At 42.3% G+C, this 20,769-nt stretch overlaps 1 protein-coding gene across 2 annotated transcripts in view; it reads right to left on the reverse strand.

Annotated features, from left to right (window-relative positions):
• Nucleotides 1-20,769, reverse strand: part of LOC103677113 (phosphodiesterase 4D interacting protein) — a 107,932-nt gene that overhangs the window by 56,229 nt on the left and 30,934 nt on the right. The window contains exon 1 of one of the 2 annotated variants that reach the window (XM_008706348.1): nucleotides 18,360-18,691. The exons of the other annotated variant lie outside the window; for it this stretch is intronic. Coding sequence (XP_008704570.1) covers nucleotides 18,360-18,379 — 20 coding nt within the window. The 5' untranslated portion in view covers nucleotides 18,380-18,691. Of the gene's footprint in view, nucleotides 1-18,359; nucleotides 18,692-20,769 lie in introns of those variants that run through there. 2 annotated transcript variants of the gene reach the window in all.

Here is a 20,769-nt window from a genome sequence, read left to right on the forward strand (position 1 = left end):
GTTAATTAACGAGATACCACCCCACATGGTCCCCCATCCCTGGGGCAGCGAGACACCTATGTTTTGTTTTCTTTTATTTCTCCACAAGTATTCATTAAGCTCCTACTATGTACCAAGGCCAGTGTTAAGTGTTGGAGATACAAAGACAAACACCACAGGAAGGGTTCCCATCCTCAGTAAGTACATCTAAAGATAGCCATTGAACAAACAATTCCATCATGGGGGAACAGCAAAGACCCCGCGTCAGGGAGGAAGTTGATCTGTTAGAAGAACAGAGAAAACCAGCATTGTCACCCGACCAGGGAGGACTTCATGGGATGGGGTAAGGAGATTGGGTTTTATGTGAAGGGCAGTGGGAAACTACTGAAGAATTTTAAATGAGGGAATGAATGGTAAATGACCAGATTTAGATTTTAAAAAGATTCTGGCTGCTGAGTGAGACAGCTTAGAGGGAATACAAGTGGATGGGAAAAGCAAGAAGTTGTGATGGTTTTAACTACGAGAAAAGACAGTGGAGATGGAGATAAGCAAAAAAAAAAAAGACCTCAAGATATGTGTAGGAAGTAGAACTGACTCAGAAAACTTGGAAACCAGATCAAGTCTATTAATGGTAATGTTAAAAATACCACGGTTCGGTAGCAAGAGGTATATTTGTCCAGCACAGTGAAAGTCACCATCCCTAGCACAGAAGGGAAAGATTTTTTCAAAACGTATTCAACAAATACTTGTCAAGCACCTAGTATGTTTTTAGGCCCTGTTTTAAGCACCATGAATACAGCAGTGAATAAAACAGACAGAAAGGCCTGCACTCGTGGCACTTATGCAAAGGGGAAGCAAATAAGTAAACTGTAAGAGTAACTGGGGACAAGTACTATAATGAATTGAAGCAGGGAATGGAGAGAGGGAGTGCTGGAGGTAGGGGAGGAAGAAGGGATTGCAACTCTCAGTTGGCAACATTTCTCTGAAAAGCAATAGGGTAGTCGTGGGGGTATTTGGGGAAAGAGTCTTCCAAGCAGAGAACACCAACTACAAAGGCTCACAGGAGGGAGTATGCTTCAGTGTTTGGGAGTAGAAAGGAGGCCAGTATGGCTGGGCAGAGTGAGCACATGGTGAGGAAGTAGTAGGAGGTAAGGTCAAGGAAGCAATGAGAAGGCTGTGCAGGGGTCAGATCCTATCAGGCCTTTCAGGCCGTTGAGAAGCATTTAGCCACTGGAGTCTTGTGAGTCAAAAAGAGGGCTCAACTGAGCAATGAATGTTTTAAAAGGACTGGCTACTGTTTTGACAACAGACTGTCTGGGTGGGGAAGGCAGAAACAGAGAGCTGATTGCAATAATCCTACAGAGAGATGCTTTCAACATTTAGTTTATTCCTTAAACTCTTGGGTACACCCAGTTAGTCATTCCAAAAAAAATTCTGTAGACAGAGACTTAGAGGGCTTCTCTTTTTAAAAGCCAGAACACATTCACAGGGAGGCGGAAGAGAGACTGACATTTGTTTAGAAATTGTTGTTCTTCCTTCTGGGCCTCAGGGCTGGATGCTGGCATGAATCTTCACTTTGTTAAGTTCCAGATGGACATCAAAGGACCAGACAAGGCCCATCGGACTACACACACCACCTGGTGGCTTTTTATTATTCAGAAGCAGATCACCAGCTTGTGGTTCTTCCAGGTCATCTGCCTCTCTCCCTTCTCTACTTTCCATTAAAACATTCCCTGAGAGTAGAACAATTAAAGAGATGAAGGTACCACTTACGAATCCCCCTCTGTTGAGCTAAAGCAGGGGAAGGATGTGGAAGCCACAACCAGAGCAATGTGTTGGAAGATTTGTGGGGAGAAGACCGACACTGAGCAGCTGCTATTTGGCCATTGGATGGATTCCTTTATACTCGGCCTGCAGACTCAGGTAGACAACTGTGCCTCTGCCAGCAGCAACACGGTCACTCCTTAGGCCAAATTCAGCCCAGTCAACATGTTTTTATTTGGTCAGCACAAGGTTGACCCACTTCTAATTTCTCTTAGAAATTGAACGGGTCTAGCAACACTGGGGCTGCCTTTCCACCTAGGGGGATAACCTCTCGCCTTCAACTGAACAAACACATGATCTCCAGTTTGTCACAGTCCTTATCCTCCCTATCTTTGTAGTCCCAGCTCACACACTCACTTACAATACACGCCTGGCTCCACGTCAATCTCTGAGGCTGTTACCCTGGTGTACATCAAGGGCAGACAGAATTTCATTTCTGCTTTTTTTTTTTTAAAGATTTTATTTATTTATTCGACAGAGAGAGACAACCAGCGAGAGAGGGAACATAGGCAGGGGGAGTGGGAGAGGAAGAAGCAGGCTCATAGCGGAGGAGCCTGATGTGGGGCTCGATGCCATAACGCCGGGATCACGCCCTGAGCCGAAGGCAGACGCCTAACCGCTGTGCCACCCAGGCGCCCCTCATTTCTGCTTTAATGCACAGTCTTGAGAATGGATAAGGAATATGTGGTGTACATACACCATAGAATATTATGCAGCCATAAAAGGATGAGATGGTGCCATCTGAGACAAGAGGGATGGACCTAGAGGGTATTCTGTTAAGTGAAATAAGAAAGACAAATATCATATGATTTCACTCATATTGCAATCTAAACAACAACAACAACAACAACCCAAATGAATAAGAGAAACAAAATGCAGAATCAGACCTATAAAGACAGAGAACAAACTGATGGTTGCCAGAGGGGAGGGGGAGGGGCCGGGCAAAATGGGTGAAAAGGAATGGCTGACACAGGTCTCCAGTTACAGAATGAGTAAGTCACGGGGAGAAAAGGTACAGCACAGGGAATACAGTCAATGATATTATAATAGCGATGTACGGTGACAGACAGTAGCTACACTTGTGATGAACACAGCATAATACCTAAACTGGTGGAATCACTGTTGTATACCTGAAACTAATGGAACATTGCGTGTCAACCATACTCAAATGAAAGAAAAAAAGCCACAGTCCTGAATAACCTAATTGCTTCAGCGTGCAATTCACTAATCTATGATGATAAACTATTAAAACTGGTTCATATATCACTTTAGCTCTTGGGCTTCAATTTTACCTCTTGGGCTTCAGTTTCCTCCAATATTTGTAAAAGAAGTCCACAGATTTTTCTAAGGTCCCTCTCAGTAATTATGCAATTCTACTCCAATAGCCACTTAACCATAAAACCCATTTTAAGATCTTCCAAGGATCTGGGGAACTTTCCAGACATGATCTCATTCAATCCTCTTTGGTCTGAAGATCCCACATTATAGATCAGGAGCGGGTTACAACCACACGGTGCACACAGGCCCCATGAGACGCTTCACCTTCTCCAGCCCACCCACACCCACTCTGACTGAGCTAGCTAGCTGCCCACGGAGAATCAATAAGGGGAAGGACAGAGGGGTCACTTCGGATGGGTATGGAGTTAATGGACATACTTACAGTCTCAGGAGATTTTTAAAAATCACTTTAACTCTATTAACGGCTCAAGTTCCCTCTCTTATTGCCCAAGAGTGGGCTCATCACCTGCTCCAAAAGGTTGGGAAGGAATCTGATGCTCCCCAGGGAGGGGCTCATAGTGAAGAAACACAGGGTCTATGTCCAGGGGATTGCAATTTGTGACAACATCTGATCAACCAAAGCGCAAAGAGACCTGAGGTATACTAGAGACAGACTCCAAGCTAGGCCCTACACACACACACACACACACACACACACACACACACGCACAAGGCTCTGTGAAGTGGTAAAATAGGTTGCTAAATTCTTCCCTATTACCCAAGTCCAGAAAACGCTCGTATGACCTTGTCCTAGTTTCTGAAACTGAAGTGTTTGTAGATTTATTTTTTAACGTCAGTCCATGAATGACTCATGCTCAGTTAGCATATGGTTCACCGGGGCAGTCACAACTCTCCCACATAGATGTACATATATAATCTTTCTCCCAAGATACTTTTACCTTAAATGGTGCTTTTCCTGTATAAATGAACTATACCTCAATGAGCTTATCCTTTTCCTCTCGGCTTCATCAGTCTGTCAATACTGATACCACTTCCACTAAAGTTACACTTACTAAATTTTGCCAAGCCACTCTCTGGCTTAATTTGAAGAACCAAGCATTTTCCAAGTACAATCCACCCACAAGCTGTTCGCCCGCTTATTGCTGCATGGTATCTTGCCCACGCTTTCTTGATTTGCTGATAAGTAGCTAAGAAGATATTGGACTCAAACAACACCATCAACATTCAATATCCCATATTACTAGCTTTTCCTACAGTTTTCCAGGGTGATTAGGTTGAGACTAATCAGAAAATAACTGACTCTTCCAAAGCCATCTGCTGCACTCTGATATTCTGCTGCTGTCAAACTGCGCTCTGATGATTTTTTCCAGTAATTTCCTAACTATAGTAGTTTCAATTATGTCAGGAATATCCAAGCACTCAATTTTGCTTTGCTCGAAAATGGCCACACTGACATAGCTCTTTTCCAAAATGCAAGCAGCTCAGTGGTGCCACTTGTCTATTCTTTGCTAACATTGTGGGGACAGGGTAGAAATGTGGGTCCTCCTTCCTTACCAAAGGGCAACACTACGATGGAGTTTGCAGAGAGATAGTTTCTATAGGGCAGCCATTGGCCTTCCTTTGCAAACTGCACATTTGGTGTTATTGCCTTGTATTTTGGTCTGTTTAATTTGTGGACTGAGAAGAGCAACAGATCATGTTATTGGACCGTATTATTCACAAGCAATGGCAAGAGGGCAACCACACAACTTTACATTACAAAGCAGGTCATGCAACAAGTCTTTGAACAGTATGAGATGGTGGTATCCCAGTACCAAAGTCATCCCCAAACTATTTCTTTTATTATTTTTTTAAAGATTTTATTCATCTGAAAGAGAGAGAGAGAGCACAACCAAGGGGAGCAGCAGGCAGAGAGAGAGGGAGAGGAAGAAGCAGGCTCCCCACTGGGCAGGGAGCCCAATGTGGGGCTCAATTCCAGGACCCTGAGATTATGACTTGAGCTAAAGACAGACGCTTAACTGACTGAGCCACCCAGGGGCCCCACATGCCCAAACTATTTCTAAGGAGCTGATGTCCGCCCAGTCCCCAGTACTTTCTTCTCCTTGCTCTCACCTATTAAAGTTTTTAACCGAGCGGTATTTCTTCCCATAATGAGTGTCTAAACTCCCAAACGGACGGTGATTTTCAGGTCCTCTCCCCAGGGCAATCACACCCACTTAGGTTGTTGGAGCACCACATAGTCTGGGCCCCCTCCTCCATCACTTACCACCACTCTTGCTTAAGATCTCTAAGCCTGTGGACGAAGGCCATCACTTGGAGGCATTTTCTATCTTTCAGACTATTTTCTGTATAGTTTTTTTGGTCATAAACAAAAACTCAGAAGGGGGAAAGACAATCTGCTATAGCAGTACTTAGAGCAAAAAACTGGGCCATGATTGACGTTTTTAGTTTTTTTCCATTCCTTTTCATAAACATTTATTGAGAAGTGGCTTATATGGCAAGCCCTGGAAACATAAAGATGAAAAAGAAATATACTCCGTCATCAAGGTGCTCAGAGTCTACTGGGGAAGGCAGATAGCATTCAATAAGATAATTACAAGAATAATGAGATTTAAAACAGCGATTTCAAGAGAGAATCTAAAGATTTTATTTATTTATTTGACAGAGAGAGAGACAGCCAGCAAGAGAGGGAACACAAGCAGGGGGAGTGGGAGAGGAAGAAGCAGGCTCATAGCAGAACGCCGGGATCACGCCCTGAGCCGAAGGCAGACGCTTAACCGCTGTGCCACCCAGGTGCCCCTCAAGAGATAATCTAATTCAAGTGCTTTTACAGCTCAAAAAAATAAATAAATAAAACAGAGATTTCAGAACATAAATGAAATAGCAATTAATTTTGTCCCCCTGAGTAAGCATAAACAGCCCCCAGGACCCTCCCCTGCCACCCTCTCATTCCCCCGCCCCAGCAATATTTTTACTTTTCCCTCTCCTCAAACCTTCCTTCTCCAAGCTCTTACCCTCAGGTAGGAGTATTAAGGGAAGTCAAGGGTTGAAACTAGTTCTTCATTTGCATTTCCCTCCTCAAACACTTTAGCTTTATCTAACTACTTAGAACCCCCAAAGATGATTTAAAATGTCAAGCAAGGAAGGATCAGGACTAAGATTTGTACTATAGTAAAAATGCCTACAGATGTGGACTAGAAGAGAACCTGCACAAGAGGTAAGGCTGGAGGTTTAGGATGGTAGGAAATACACGTGAATATCTACCTTTTTTCTTTTCTTACTATTTTATACTAAAAGGTCAATTCTTTTTTTTTCCCCCTTAACTTTTTTTCCACACCTCCTAGCATGGAGCCCAACTCAGGGCTTGAACTCGTGACCCCAACATCAAGACCTGAGCTGAGATCAAGAGTTGGACACTTAACCGACTGAGCCACCCAAGTGCCCATAAAAGGTTAATTCTTATTTTTCAAAGAAGAGAATGCATTTTGATCCAGTTTACAATGCCCTTCTAATGAAGCCCTCAATAAAAGATAAACAATGTAAGAAATTAGGCTCAGTGTGACCTCCTCAAACAGTGGGGATTATGTGGTGTGACAGGAAGATTGTTGAAGTTTGCTGTTACCTGGGGTCCTCCTCAGCACTAGACACCGAACCAAACACACATTCCATTCTAATTCCTATATTCTTTTTTTTTTAAAGATTTTATTTATTTATTTGAGAGAGATAGCGAGAGAAAGCACGAGCAGAGGTGGGTAGGAGAGGGAGAAGCAGACTCCCCACTGAGCAGGAAGCCTGACACGGGGCTCAATCCCAGGACCCCAGGATGATGACCTGAGCTGAAGGCAGAGGCTTAACTGACTGGGCCACCCAGGCGCCCCTAATTCCTGTAACTAAATTCTGGCTCAAATGAAAGAAATTTTTCTGATGTTCAGAGATCGATTTTTTATATTTTTTATTTGTATCCACATTCAACACTTGCAAATAGAAAAGGGTTGGAAGGAGAAGAACTGTGGCCTACTTTCTCTAACGTGTGAAGTTCTGGCTCTGAGAACTTCTAAATGGTAGGGTTTCACAAGTAGCGCCAGCTTAGGAACAGAGACGTCCACAGGTGACCGTCTCTGGACTGCCTGTGCCTGACTTCACAGTCAACATGCTCTCTTCCAGTGGAATTCTCCTCAGCACTAATCTTGCATTAAATGTCCATCATTACTGTGGACAACCACCACCATCCGCCACCAATGCCGTCACCACAATTCATTAAATGCCTGATGCTTCCCAGGCAGCATCTCATTCAGTCCTCACAAAATCCTGTCCAGTAGGTCCTGTATCACAGATGAGGAAACAAGGGGCCTAGAAGGATGAAGTGACTTGCCCAACATCATACAGCTAGTTGGTGTCAATCCTGAACTTGAAAATGGCACTTGACTCCAAACCTTTACTCTTTCCAATATGTCTTACTTCTACTCACACTTCTACCAGAAGCTTCCTCTGTACCTGGCTTGACTGCAGGGAAGTGAGCCCTGAGAATCTGAGGGGAGGGGAAGGGTGGACAGTGATGCCATGTCAAGATTGGATTTAGCCTCAAATCCAGACACAAATTTGTTTTTTGAGATGCCAACTCATCCCTGCTGGACACAGCTCACACGAGTATTTTGAATACTCGTGTAACAGATGCCATGTGACAAATGAATTAAAATCTTAAAAGGGAAGTGGCTAGTATGACTTTTTTTTATAGGTCCTATCCTGAAAAGTGAGTCATCCATCATTTTATACTTCCCTACCTCTACCCAAATCTCTCTAAATGTTCATACATTCCCTGAACCTCTTCTGTGCTAACCCTTGCCACCGTCCCTAACAGACAAAGGGAAGAGACTAAAAGGCAGAGAAGTACTGGGATAGACACAGTCAAAATGGGACAGGCCAATAGTGAACAAGCCCTGAGACTTCTCCTCAGATCTTTATTTCTCTTGCCAAGAGAGACATTGAGTGTATCAACTACATTCCAAATGTTGCCAAATCCCACCCCCATTCAGCACCAGACTGCAAAAACATATCTGAATGCAAATAGGGTAGAAGTCACAGATGCAGAGCACAAATACAGGGAGTTATCATTTTTTCTCATCTCAAGACCTATCATTACAACCTCTGTAAGCTCGGATGCTTAATTGACAAGGCCCCCTCAGAAGAGGGAGTGCATCACTCGTGAGGCTCCGTCTGCATGCCGACTAAGTGTGGGCTGACTTGGCACTGACACAGCAACACCCACTTTTCTCCAGTACAGCCTGCAATTACACCCTTCACTCAACAGACTCTATTCACTGCGAGTGACCACAGCCAAATGGAACTCTGGGAGACAGTTTTCCGAAGTGCTGATAAGTCCTCGACAGCTACAGGGAGCTACAAGCATCATTGTGTGTCTGTGACAACTGATCCACGTTTTGTGACCTTTCTCACCCTTGTACTAAGTCTGTGGTCTAAAAGAAATGAATATTATATTTCTTGCCGCTACCCGTCAAGGTTCAGAGAAACAAACCACTTAATGCCATAAAAAGGTAAAGGAAGTTCAAGTAATTCTTTTTCTCACTTTGCCCCATGAGGTTATTGGACACCAAAATATCTAATGAATTCTCTTCCCTATGCCCTGAATCAGCTAAGAGACTGATACCACTCTTTCAAAAGAGACGTGAAAAGTAATCTGCTTCAAATTCAGTCACACCACCGGATGGTATATGGTCTCTCCAACCACTTCTCAAACTTAGCTTCTGCTTTTGACTTTTGGTCCTGGCAGTGCATTCTGTAGTCCTCAGTCTTCATTAACAACCACTATTCACAAGGCACTGCGGTATGCCAAGGCAGTTGGCACAGTCCATTTTGGAGCCCTAGACCAAGCATCAAGAGATAAGAGATTTTTTTCCTGTTTTTACCGACCTTTTTGTTCACATAATCTTTTACTGTTTCCTTTCATTATTGGATCTATTTTTAATGATTTAAAAAGAATGACATGCTCCTTCTAGAAAATTCTGGAAAGGAGAAAAATGTATCCAGAAAAGTAAGAAAAAATGCTACCACTTAAAGGCAACATCCACAAAGATTTTTAATGGATTTACTTTCAGTTGTTCTTCAGTTCATATGCCTGTGAGAATTCTACAAAATAGAAATAACACTACATGTGCAACTTTGTATCTTGATTTTATTTATATTATTGAAATCAAAGGTTTTGAGGAATGCATTTTTAGGGGAACAGTCAGGGGAGGAGAGTGGAGGAGGCACATAAGAGGAGGAGGAGGAGAACTTCTTAACATTATAGATCTGCTCGAAATAAAAAGAATGTATCTAGAGTCTTCTTTTTCCATATGGTTCTATAATGTACTAAAAAAAGCTTACAAGGGGAACTCTTGTACACTGTTGGTGGGAATATAAATTGGTGTAGCCACTATGGAAGAGAATATGGAGGTTCCTTACAAAATTAAAAATAAAGCTACTGGGGCACCTGGGTGACTCTTGATCTCACCTCAGGTCTTAATATCAGGGTCGTGAGTTCAGGCCCCACATGGAGCTCTACTTTTTTAAAGCTCTACTTTAAAAAAATAAAAAAAATCGGGCTACCATATGATCCAGGATTCCCACTTCTGGGTAGTGATCTGGAGATAATTTGAAGCGATATATGCACCGCTGTGTTTATTGCAGCATTATTTACAATAGCCAAGATACGGAAGCAAATTAAGTATTCATCAACAGATGAGTGAATTAAAGAAGATGTGGCATATATATATACAATAGATATCACTCAACTATAAGAAAGAACCGAATCTTGCCATTTATGACAACATGGGTGCACCTAGAGGGTATTATGCTAAGGGAAATAAGTCAGACAAGGAAAGACAAATATTATTTGATTTCATTTACAGGTGAAATCCAAAAAACAAAACACACACACAAAACAGAAACAGACTTATCTATGCAGAAAATAAACTGTTGGTTACCAGAGGTAGTGAAGGGTTGAAGGTATGGGTGAAACAGATGAAGAGATTTAGGAAGTACAAAATTCCAGTAATAAAATAAATAAGTCATGGGGATGTAAAGTAGAGCATAAGAAATAGAGTCAATAATACAGTAATAATTCTGCATGGTGACAGATGGTAACTACACTTACCATGGGGATCATTTCATAATGTATAAAAATACTGAGTCACTATGATGTACACCTGAAACTAACATGATATTGTATGCCAATTTCGCTTCAACCAAAGAAAATAAATTAAAAAAAATAAAACAAAGATTATGGACTCTTAGAGGATAATAAAACTGACCGAGGGATACCAAGGTTTGGGGGTTGTTAAGGAAGTAAGAGACTGAAGCAGGGCTGACAGAGATTGAAAGGGTTGCCCCTGAGGTCCAGGCTCAGTAGAGAGAGGGACAAAGAGCAGGTGGCCTGGAAGATAGAGGAACAGGAGTAAGTGATAAGGTGAACTGAATATTCAGAAAGAATGAGAAGATGGGGGTGGGGGAGCATGACCTTGTGGTCAGGCAACATAAACTCAGAGTTAAGGATCCTAAGAGTGGAGAATTTGGAGTGAGGATGAGCTGCAAAGTTGGCTTGCTGATGGTGTCTGGAAGTGGACTGGAAGAAAGGTCTAAGTGTGAGGTCCAGGCAGAATAGTAACAGACACTCATGCCCAGTGACCCCTCTGGAACATCAGCCACTTGCAGGCAGGGTTATATCATCCACCACCAGATAGCTAGCATTTAAAAAGTCTAGATCATAACAGGAATTTGATGCATATAACGTAAGCAACAAACGAATGCAATGTGAATATCGAGTGTCATCAAGCTTTGGTAACCTGCTGTGTCCACTCCATAATAGGGAGACACCTATCAAACAGATGTTCATATCAGCCTTCGGGGGAATGTTCTCTAGTAGGTTCTAAATGGAGGATCTTCTAAGTGCTAAAACCATGTTAGATGCTGAAGATTTAGAGACAAACAGCAAAAGTCCTCTCTTCATAAGCTTAGAGAATGGAAAACACCACATAAACCAACTGAGTAGCCGCAAGCAGTGGCAGAGTAGACAGCATGCTCTGACTACAGAAAACACCTAGAATTAGGCTCCAAAAATAATTCCAAAGGAGACAATGCTGAAACTAATCTTTGAAGGGTAAAGCTATCCTAGCAAGGGCAAGGCTAGGTGTGTAGGTGGGAACAGCTGGTATAGGCAGGCCCACATAATAATTTTAGCTCAGGAAGAGTAAAATGACACTCTACAACCAGCTCCTTAGGTGGTCTGGCCATAACGCTGTTCCCATGGTGCCAGTAACCTGGAAATCTCTAAGTAATACACAGAAGAAGCACTGTCAGACCAACTCAGTTCCAAACTTTCTATGTTGTCACTCGATACACATAAATGTAAATTTCTTTCTGCTGTAAAACACATATTGACTCGGTTTTAAGGCAGCATGTAAAGGATGTTGCCCATAATCCCATCACCAAATACAGCATCTATTTTCTTTTTTCCTTTCCTTGAAATAGATATCCTAATATGTATGCATAATTTTTTAAAATTGTTTTAATGATTTGATATTCTTTGAGCAGGGGAGAGGCACAGGGAGAGGGAGACAGAATATTTTTCTTAAAGATTTATTTATCTTTAAGATAAATAAATTTTATCTTTAAAATCTCAGGACCCCGAGGGGCGCCTGGGTGGCGCAGTCATTAAGTGTCTGCCTTAGGCTCAGGGCATGATCCCGGTGTGATGGGATCGAGCCCCACATCAGGCTCCTCCACTATGAGCCTGCTTCTTCCTCTCCCACTCCCCCTGCTTGTGTTCCCTCTCTCACTGGCTGTCTCTATCTCTGTCAAATAAATAAATAAAATCTTTAAAAAAAAAAATCTCAGGACCCTGAGATCATGACCTGAGCTGACATCAAGGGTCGGATGGCTTAACTGACTGAGCCACCCAAGCACCCTGCATCCATAATTTTGATGTAACTTACAACCACTTTTACTTTCTTATATTAAAATTTTCTGTTTATTACCATTTCAGAAACACTTCAAGATGGTAAAGATACTAACAGCAACGTGAAGCATTTTACTCTAGAGAGGAGTAGAAGTTGGGGATGCTGCTACTGATTCAGCTCGGATACATCACTTGATGTCAGTGTGCCTCCACTTCCCCTTCTGCAGTCTAGGGACTCAGGTCTTGAAAAAGATGGTTAAACTGAACCAAAATATCCTCTATATTTCTACGAGTTATGAGTCTAAATGCTAGGCAACTTGCAACATATATTCAACAACTACAAACGTCTGATAGAGTTATTCTACTTCTGAACATCTATGGTTCAAAAATAATCCTATGGAAGAAGATGCTTTATGTACCTAGATGTTTATCAAGTATTATTTATAATAGTTAAAAACTGACACCCTGAAGACCTCAGTATAAGGGAATGATGGAGTAAAGTATTATATTTCCACATATTCTACATCATGAATAACAATGTTCCACATTATGACACGGAAAATAAATACATTCTTCCCCTGTGTAAAAGGCTAGAAATTATTCAATTTTCTTTGTCAGTCAATGCTTTTTATATGTCAGCAGTTATTGCTTCTTCATACCTCTTCCACCTTGGCCATGATGAAAAGATACAAGTAGCTACCATCCCTAGTTGGCACTGGAGAGACCAAGGGAGGAAGAAGTTTCTGGAGAATGGAACAAGCAAAAGAGGACTGGCAATAACAAGACACATCAAGGAAAAATCTATTAGAAACTATTAAAGTGCCATGAAAATACAACTTATAGCTGTGATGATGATGATGATGAATAGTCTAGGAATAATAAAGTGCTTCAGCCAGGAGAAAAAAACTCAGATCATGCTTGTCTTGCTGACCACAGAACTCAGAAGATGTTCTGAGACTGAGGAAAACAAGTCCTCAGTATATTCGAATGTTTTAAAATAGAATTGGGTAGAGCCACCTTGGGTCATCATGACATCTCTTTTATTCTAGACTTTCTTCTAACTTTACACGCTATTTGGATTTTTGCCAGAGACAACTTGTGGAATGTTCTGAGCTTATTTTGGAATTTTATTTATAAAATACGGTGATTTCAACAGAAGTAGTGTCCCAGGGCATCCGCTGAATGGATGGATACTCCACACAGCTTTGTATAAATTATCCCTGAACCACTGAGAATGGAGAGGGCGCTATGATGAGAGTCACCCAATGCATCCTTTCAGAGACAAAATGACCCCTTCCCAGTCTTCTCGTATTTGAACTCCACCCTTAGCATGTAAGCTGAAAGGAGCACAGGGGCAGGGGGATCCAGTCTGACCTAGGACACCGGAAATAAGCAAGCGGTGATGAAAGCACAGATTGAGATAAATTCCTCAAACCAAAATCCAAGTACAGACCTATTTAAAAGTAGCTCAGAGTTTCGAAGGCAGAGATTTTTCCTTCCCCAAATGCAGAAAATCAATTGCTAGAAGTGCTGAGGGTTAAAAGGGAACTTCAAAGACCAAAGATATTTCAGTAATAGAATTATGAGAAAGAGCATATTCCTAATAAAAAAAAAAGTGTTATATGCAAGCAGCGGCAGCACAGTGGGCAAAGGCACTGGACTCAACCAGACCTTCGCACTCCAGTGCTTAATTAACCTCTCTGGCCTCAGCTGCCTTATCTATAAAATGGAGAGAAATGCGATTTCTGGTTGTAACTATGCATTAGTAAATGGGACTCTCTGCCAACTTACCATGAATTCAAAGAGAAATAAATGTCTCTGCTTCCTCTACAGTCAAGAAGGAGTGAATGTAGAGTTAAGTTAAGCTAAGAGTTAATATGGAGCAGAATAAATGCAAATAAGCTATCAATGGGGATCATTTAAGTGCAATATAACCATGGTAAATGGGCTTCTTGTCTTACTTGAAGGCTGCACTTTATGGGGGTGAAGAAACAAAATCAAATTTTTTAAATTTTGAGACTGAACCACTATTTTTCTTGGCTATTACTTAACCTTCTCCAAGTTTGCAGAGCCACAGCAGGCAAATACAATCAATGCTTGCATTGTGTTAAATTAAATTACAAGGTTACACAAAACAAAACAGACTATTAAATTCCTTTCCTAACCTTCAATCTTACAGGTAGCCCTTAAATAGTTCAAGTTCACTTTTCCTTGAGTTATTTGTTTAGGGAAGTTGACTAAGGTTCAGGTATGATTTGCCTGACTTTTACTCAGCTTTTCCACATGCTACAAACAAGAGTATTTCCACCCAAAAGGGGAAGAGAATTAGTAATGACTTTTCCAGCATTTCACAGTGTGGTAGGCTGGATAATGGCCCTCCAAAGAAGTCCACATTCCTAATCTCTGGAACCTGTGAATGTGCCACTTTACACGGCAAAAGGGACTTTCAGATGTGATTAAGGATTTTGAGATAGCGGGATTATTCCAGATTATCCAGTTGGGCCCAAAGTCATTACAAGGGTCCTTGTAAGTGATACACCAGAGAGTCAGCATTAGAAGAGGAGATGAGATAAGGGAGCAGAGACTGGAGTGATGCCATTGCTGGAAAGGGGCCAATGAAGCAAGGAATATGGACAGCCTCTAAAGCTGCAAAAGGCAAGGAATAGATTTCTTCCCTAGAGCCTCCAGGAGGAACACACTCCTGCAGACATCTTCACTTTAGCCTAAAGACCAATTTCCAGACTTCTGACCTCCAGAACTGCAAGATAATAAATTTGTGTTGTTTTCAGCCATTAAATTTGTGGTAATTTGTTTCAGCAGCAAAACGAAACTAATACAATGTAAGGAATCTGAAATACACACTCTTCAGCGAGTTGCTAGTCTCGATAAGTGAACGCTAAAAATTTAGAGCGGTAGAAGCTGTTTGCCTGATAGATACGAGACTTACAAGGTGAGCAAAATTATCCTCATCATCAGGCTCCTCATCATCTCCATGAGCTTATTCTTACCTTATTCATGGATAGTAGCTTGCCAGCTTTTTTGTAAGGCTGGCTTATTCATAGGAAATTTGCTATTCCAGAACCAATGATGTTCTCCCCAAATGATTTAAACAAAGAGTCTGGCAACAGTCGGGCAACATCCCTGGGAAAAAGCCTTCCTGTTGACCTCCAGCAGGGCAGATGATACACAGCTAGCAGTAGGGGATATTATACTTTGAAAACTCAAATACTCAGCACCCTGTCCTTTGTGGATAGACTGAGCAAGATAAAGGGTATGGAGGCTCATGGGAAGAACCTTTCAGAGAGGAAGCTTTGCAGAGCTGCCAAGAATGACACTTAAGAGTAGAATCACAGTCTTAAACTTATTCATAAACTTGACTAGTCAGGATTAAGGAGCCAGCTCCAGAACCAAGTCAGAAATGGAATCACCAGCAAAACTCAATGCCAGGCTGTATTTCTTTCTCAGCTGTGTGTGTTCCCTGGGTACCTTATTACTCTCTCTCAAGTTCAATTTCTCTTGTCTTAAAAATGATGACTATAGTAACATTTCCCTCGTACCTCATAGGGTTGTGAGGATTAGGCGAAATGAAGTCTGCAAAGGGATTAGCACGCAAGTTAGTAGATGCAAGCCTAATAAACAGTGGCTTTATAGTTAATTTTTATTCTTTGAATTTCTCAAGTTGTGCTTCTCCCCTGTGACCTCATGCATATGTCTGCTTTAGCCTCTCTTAGAATTACAATGAGAAAGTACAATGCTTGAAGGCAGAAACCCAGTCTCATTCATCGTTTCACCCTTAGCATTTAGCACAGTGCTTTGCCTGTACTGGGCTCTCACGTTTAAAATAAATAGTTATGAACTGATCTTAGCTGTGAGTTAGGAAACATCTGAGACATTAGTTATGATACATGATTATAGGATTTTTCCATTTATGATCCACTAGTTGGTGAAATAAATTGAGTCACACTAGCATTTTTTCTTTTTTAAAGAAAAGGAGGAGGGCGGAAAAGATCAGAGTACAAAACACACAGTAAGGTTAAGTATTGTTACACGAAACTCTTGTTTCAACTGAAACAAGGAGTACAGGAGTATACCTGGTTGTAATGTAAATACATTTCTCACTGTGAGCAAGGGCAAAAAACCCCAAAACCCAAAAAACAAAATAAAATCCATGAACGTTCTGACTCTTCCACCTCACCAACATTCGGTATTTTATTTTCCATTTTGGCTATTCCAATATGTATACAGTGGTATGGCACTGTGGTTCTTATTTGCATTTCCCTGATGACTAGTGATGTGGAGCACTTTTTCACTGTATCTCAACCCATTGTCTATCCTCTTTATAACCACTTTAGAAAATTATTTGGCAGTATCTACAGAAGCTGAACATACATTTCTGATTACTCAGAAATTCTACGTCTATGCATTTACCCAACAGCAATAATGTACCTATGTTCACCAAAAGACATGCCCAAGAATGTTCATAGACAGCAACCTATTCATAACAGCCCCAAACTAGAAATTGCCCAAATGCTCATTAACAGTAGAATGGATAAATGAATTTGATGTATTTACACCCAATAGAATCCCATACAGAAGCAAGAATGAATGAACTACAACTCTACACAACAATGTGGAAGAATCCCACAAGCATCAGATGGAATGAAAGAAGCTAGACATAAAAGAGTACACAGTGGATAATTTCACTGACATAAGTAAAGCCAGGCAAAAGTGATCTATGGTGTGAGAAGTTAGAATAATGATTATTATTGGGTCACAAGGGCTTCGGGAGTGCTGGTTATGTCCTCTTTCTTGATCTGAATGCCTATTAACATGGATATACTCAGTTTGTGACATTAACTGAACTATAAACATATTATTTGGGGTTTTCTAAACTATTTCTGAATTTATCTGAAATCTAAATAAATATCTAAATATAAAGTTCAGGAAAAAAATTAATATCTTTTTTTTTAAGTGTGAACAACACTGACAAGAGAGCAAGAATCCCTGATATGCTCATTCTCATTACCTTTGAGTGGTCATCTAGCCTTTGCTTGAACAATTTCAGGGTCAGGAATCTATTTACTACCCAGGTAGGTCACTTGTTAGAAAGCTTCTCCCTTACACAAAGCTGTAACTTGCCTCCTCGCAATGTGTTCTGTTCTCCTAAGAGTTTCCAAATCCATTGAATCCCACCACCACCAATTCCTCTTCCAATATTTGAAAGAAGCCACCATATCCACCCCCACCCCAGCCCCGTCTTCTCTTCCTCAGACTAAAGACCCCCAGGTCTTTTGGTCACCCCTCAAGGTTTTCAGTCCCCTTGTGTCTCTTGATTGCACTAGCGATGCCCACAACAGAGCACTGCCCTCTAGGAGAGGCCTAAGAAGAGTAGAAAAGAGCAAAAAGTAGAATCGTTACTTGCAAATCTAGATAGCATGGGTCTACCAACATTCCCAAAGCTTCAATTTCATTAAAACTGACACAATAGAGATCACTCCTGTTGAACAATCAGCTGAAATCCCTCAGATCTTTTTCACAAGTCCTATTAAGCCCCAATTTCCCTTCTGCGTCTGTACGGTCCACTTTCTCTTAGGCGTCAACACACACATTTGGCCTCACTCCAATCTCCAAAGCTAAATCCTGGAGCTGGAGCAGTATCTGTTTTGGAAACACCTCTGGAATCCAGCCTTTCCATCCACCCTCCCACTGACAAACAAAAATGAAATCTTAGTCCCAACACATTATCTTTTACCCCTGAGTAGGTCTGTTTTAAAGTCCATTGAGGGGAAGGACTAGTCCATTGGACATCTCCAAAATCTGTCCTAAAAGCTGGCTGTCACCCTGGTCTCAACAAAGCCTGGGCAATGAAGGGCACCCTGGTCTCTTTCTTCCTTCTTTCCTCTTCCGAAGTCACTCCAACTGGAGACTCTGGAGATGAACAATGCTGGGCTCTGCTCACTCAGTACTTTGCCTTTTGTATGACTGGTGGAGGATGAGGTTGAGAAGGAAAACGTGGCAGGGTGAGAAGGAATCTGGTATTTTTCAAGGTATCTGAAATCAAAGGTATCTCTAAAGAATGACCTACGCCAATCCCTCCCCTCTGTGGAACAGGGAAAAGAACCATTTCTACAAAAACTTCCAGGTAAAGCCCCACTGGGTATTTGTAGTAACAAGACTAGGTGGAGAGGAGATCCATTAAGCAAGGAAAACACCAGAGAACAGAACATGTGCAGAAGGATCAAGAGAAGTGGGAATTAAAGATGCATTTAAAAAAAGAGAGAAGATACCAAAAGCCCCTAGGTGAGGGTTCTCCTTAAGGGAGNACCGTATCCGGAATGCGGGCAGAAAGCAGCGGCTCACGTACCTTGTCCACGTCTGCTCCATTTTCCAGGCGCTTCCCCCTCACTTTCAGGGCGCTCCTCACCCGGGAGTGGAAGCAGCCTGGGAAAACGAGAACCCTGGCCCACGAATCTCCAGTGCAAAGAGCGGCAGCTTTTCCCTCCCCAGCTCCTTCTTTCTGTGTTGGCGAAGAGAGAGCTCGGCTCCCTGGTTGGTTTGTTTGTTTTTTAGAAAAGCGATTTGACGTGGCCGAACCTCCGGCTAACGGTGCGACGGGCACAAGGGAGGGACTGTTCTCAGTAGGAAGCGGGACGTGGAGCGGAGCGGCGCCCAGCGCTGTTTGGGGAACTGGGGCCAGAGGCAGCCCGGCGGGGCGCGCACACGCTCCCAGGCTGAGACACGACTGGCTGGCACGAGTCGCTCCGCACCAGCTGAGCTGTCAACCGCGAGCGGAGGCGGGGCTCCCGGCAGCCAGTGTGCGGGGGCCGAGCCAGCCCAGGTGGCACGCCTCCCCGGCTGGGAGAGGTGGGCGGAAGGGCAGAGGGCGGGGGGCGCGGTACCAAGCCCCTCCGCTCCTCCCCCGTCCCACTGAGGGGCGCTGTAAAAAACAAAACAAAACAAAACAAAACAAAAAAAAAACCCAAAAACCACCAACTGTCGGGAGAATTTGGAGAGAAGGTCCTCTCGTGTGCCTGCATCACCCCACCCACAAGTAAACCCAGAACCAGAGCTGGGGTCTAGGAGGGTTTTAGCCGCAGTCCCGGCTGAATGCAGATGCACACCCTAGATGGTCATCGGACTTGAACTTGATGTTAGTTTCCTAGAGATGTGACATGTCGGTCTCACCATTCATCTGGGGACAGGAGCCTACCTCAGAAAGGGAAGCACCCCAACGAAACCTTGCAGTATTATCAGCTTAGCTGCCTCCATCTCCGTCAGCCCCTGATTTTATACTGTTCTGCCTCTTCCGCCTTCAGTTTCCCAAGCACAGAGGCAACTGGGCTCTACAACTAGCTTCAAAGGGGGCAGAGGGTTCCTGAACTTCCCAGAACACTAGAAAAGCTTCAAGACAGTAGCCGACAGGACTAGAATCTCCTCCTTCATTATTCAAGATCATGGAAAAGGGCCCTTTGGTGACGGCACTGCCTGAGACTCTGTACCATCTATTTATGTGATGAGGTTTAAACAAGTCAGACATGCTATAATTAAAGTGCTTACAGCCCCAAGCTCCTTTTTAGCTCTAAAATAAAACCTTTTTATTAAATGACATGATCACCGTTATTATTTGCGTTACCAATGACCTTTTTTAATTTGCAGAAAGCTTTATAGTGCCCACATGTGGCAATGTTATTTAGTTATACTTATTTCAGAGGTGATAGAATTGAGACCCCAAAAAGCTCAAAGTCTCTGCTAAGCCTCGGATACCGGTTGTCTTCTCCATGGTGTGACCCCAGACATTAACTCTCTAAATTTCTGAAAGTAAGGCCAACAAGATGTTTCTACAGTGAATTGATTCTTTCAGGTATCCTGAGTTTAACTCAGAAAGGGCCCTGGCACGCCTGAGAATTGGTGAAACTGTGGGGAGCCCGTATTCTTGGAGCTGTTATCCTGCCTACTATGTTTTGGATGAGTTCCTCTAATTATCAGCACAGAATAGGGGTGGGGAGGGCAGGATAATAATAAAACATCTGAGGGTTCAGAGGAACCATCTAATAGGCCCCTAATCTAGAATGCCCACCCCTCCCCCCAGCACTTAGCTCAGACCTAAGGCCACACTGCTCCTGAGCTTAGAATGTTTCCAGGAAACATTTTAAGGCCCAGTTTGACCCAAGACAAGGCTTATAGGCCACCTGTCTTGAAAAGAATCTCATGCTGCAAACAAACAAGCAAAAAAGGGTGAGGAGAGTCAGATTTCCATCCTCCAAACCAAAGTGGGTGCTATATTTAGTTTTGTCTCAAATCAAATTATGGGCTACTGAGTTTGGAGAGGAACTGTATTTACAGCAAGACATATGCTGCATTCAAGAAGTAATAGCATTAGCTGGAAGAACTATGGGGTCTCAGAAGTGAGGCTAGAAAATATGCCAGTTTATTTTTAAATAATGTTTTTACAAAGTTCATAGTACATTCATTGTGAATGGTTGAAAAAATACAAAAAGAAGTATATAGAAAGTAAACTACCCATAATACCCAGAGATAATCAATGTTAAACATTTGTTGAAATTTCTTTCCAGTCTTTTTAAAAAATATATCTTTTAACCCAAAACACTGACTCTCTCTTACACACCCAAGAGTATATTCTTGAAAACAGAGATTTCATTGTTGTTTTCAGGATTACGTTTATTGTCAAAAGAACAAAGTTTTTGTGTTATATTGTAAAAAAAAAAAATCACCCATATATCCACTCTGCCAACACAACTTTAAATTTCTCTACA

The sequence above is a fragment of the Ursus maritimus genome, unplaced genomic scaffold (assembly GCF_017311325.1).
Source record: "Ursus maritimus isolate PB19 unplaced genomic scaffold, ASM1731132v1 scaffold_12, whole genome shotgun sequence".
NCBI lineage: Eukaryota > Metazoa > Chordata > Mammalia > Carnivora > Ursidae > Ursus > Ursus maritimus.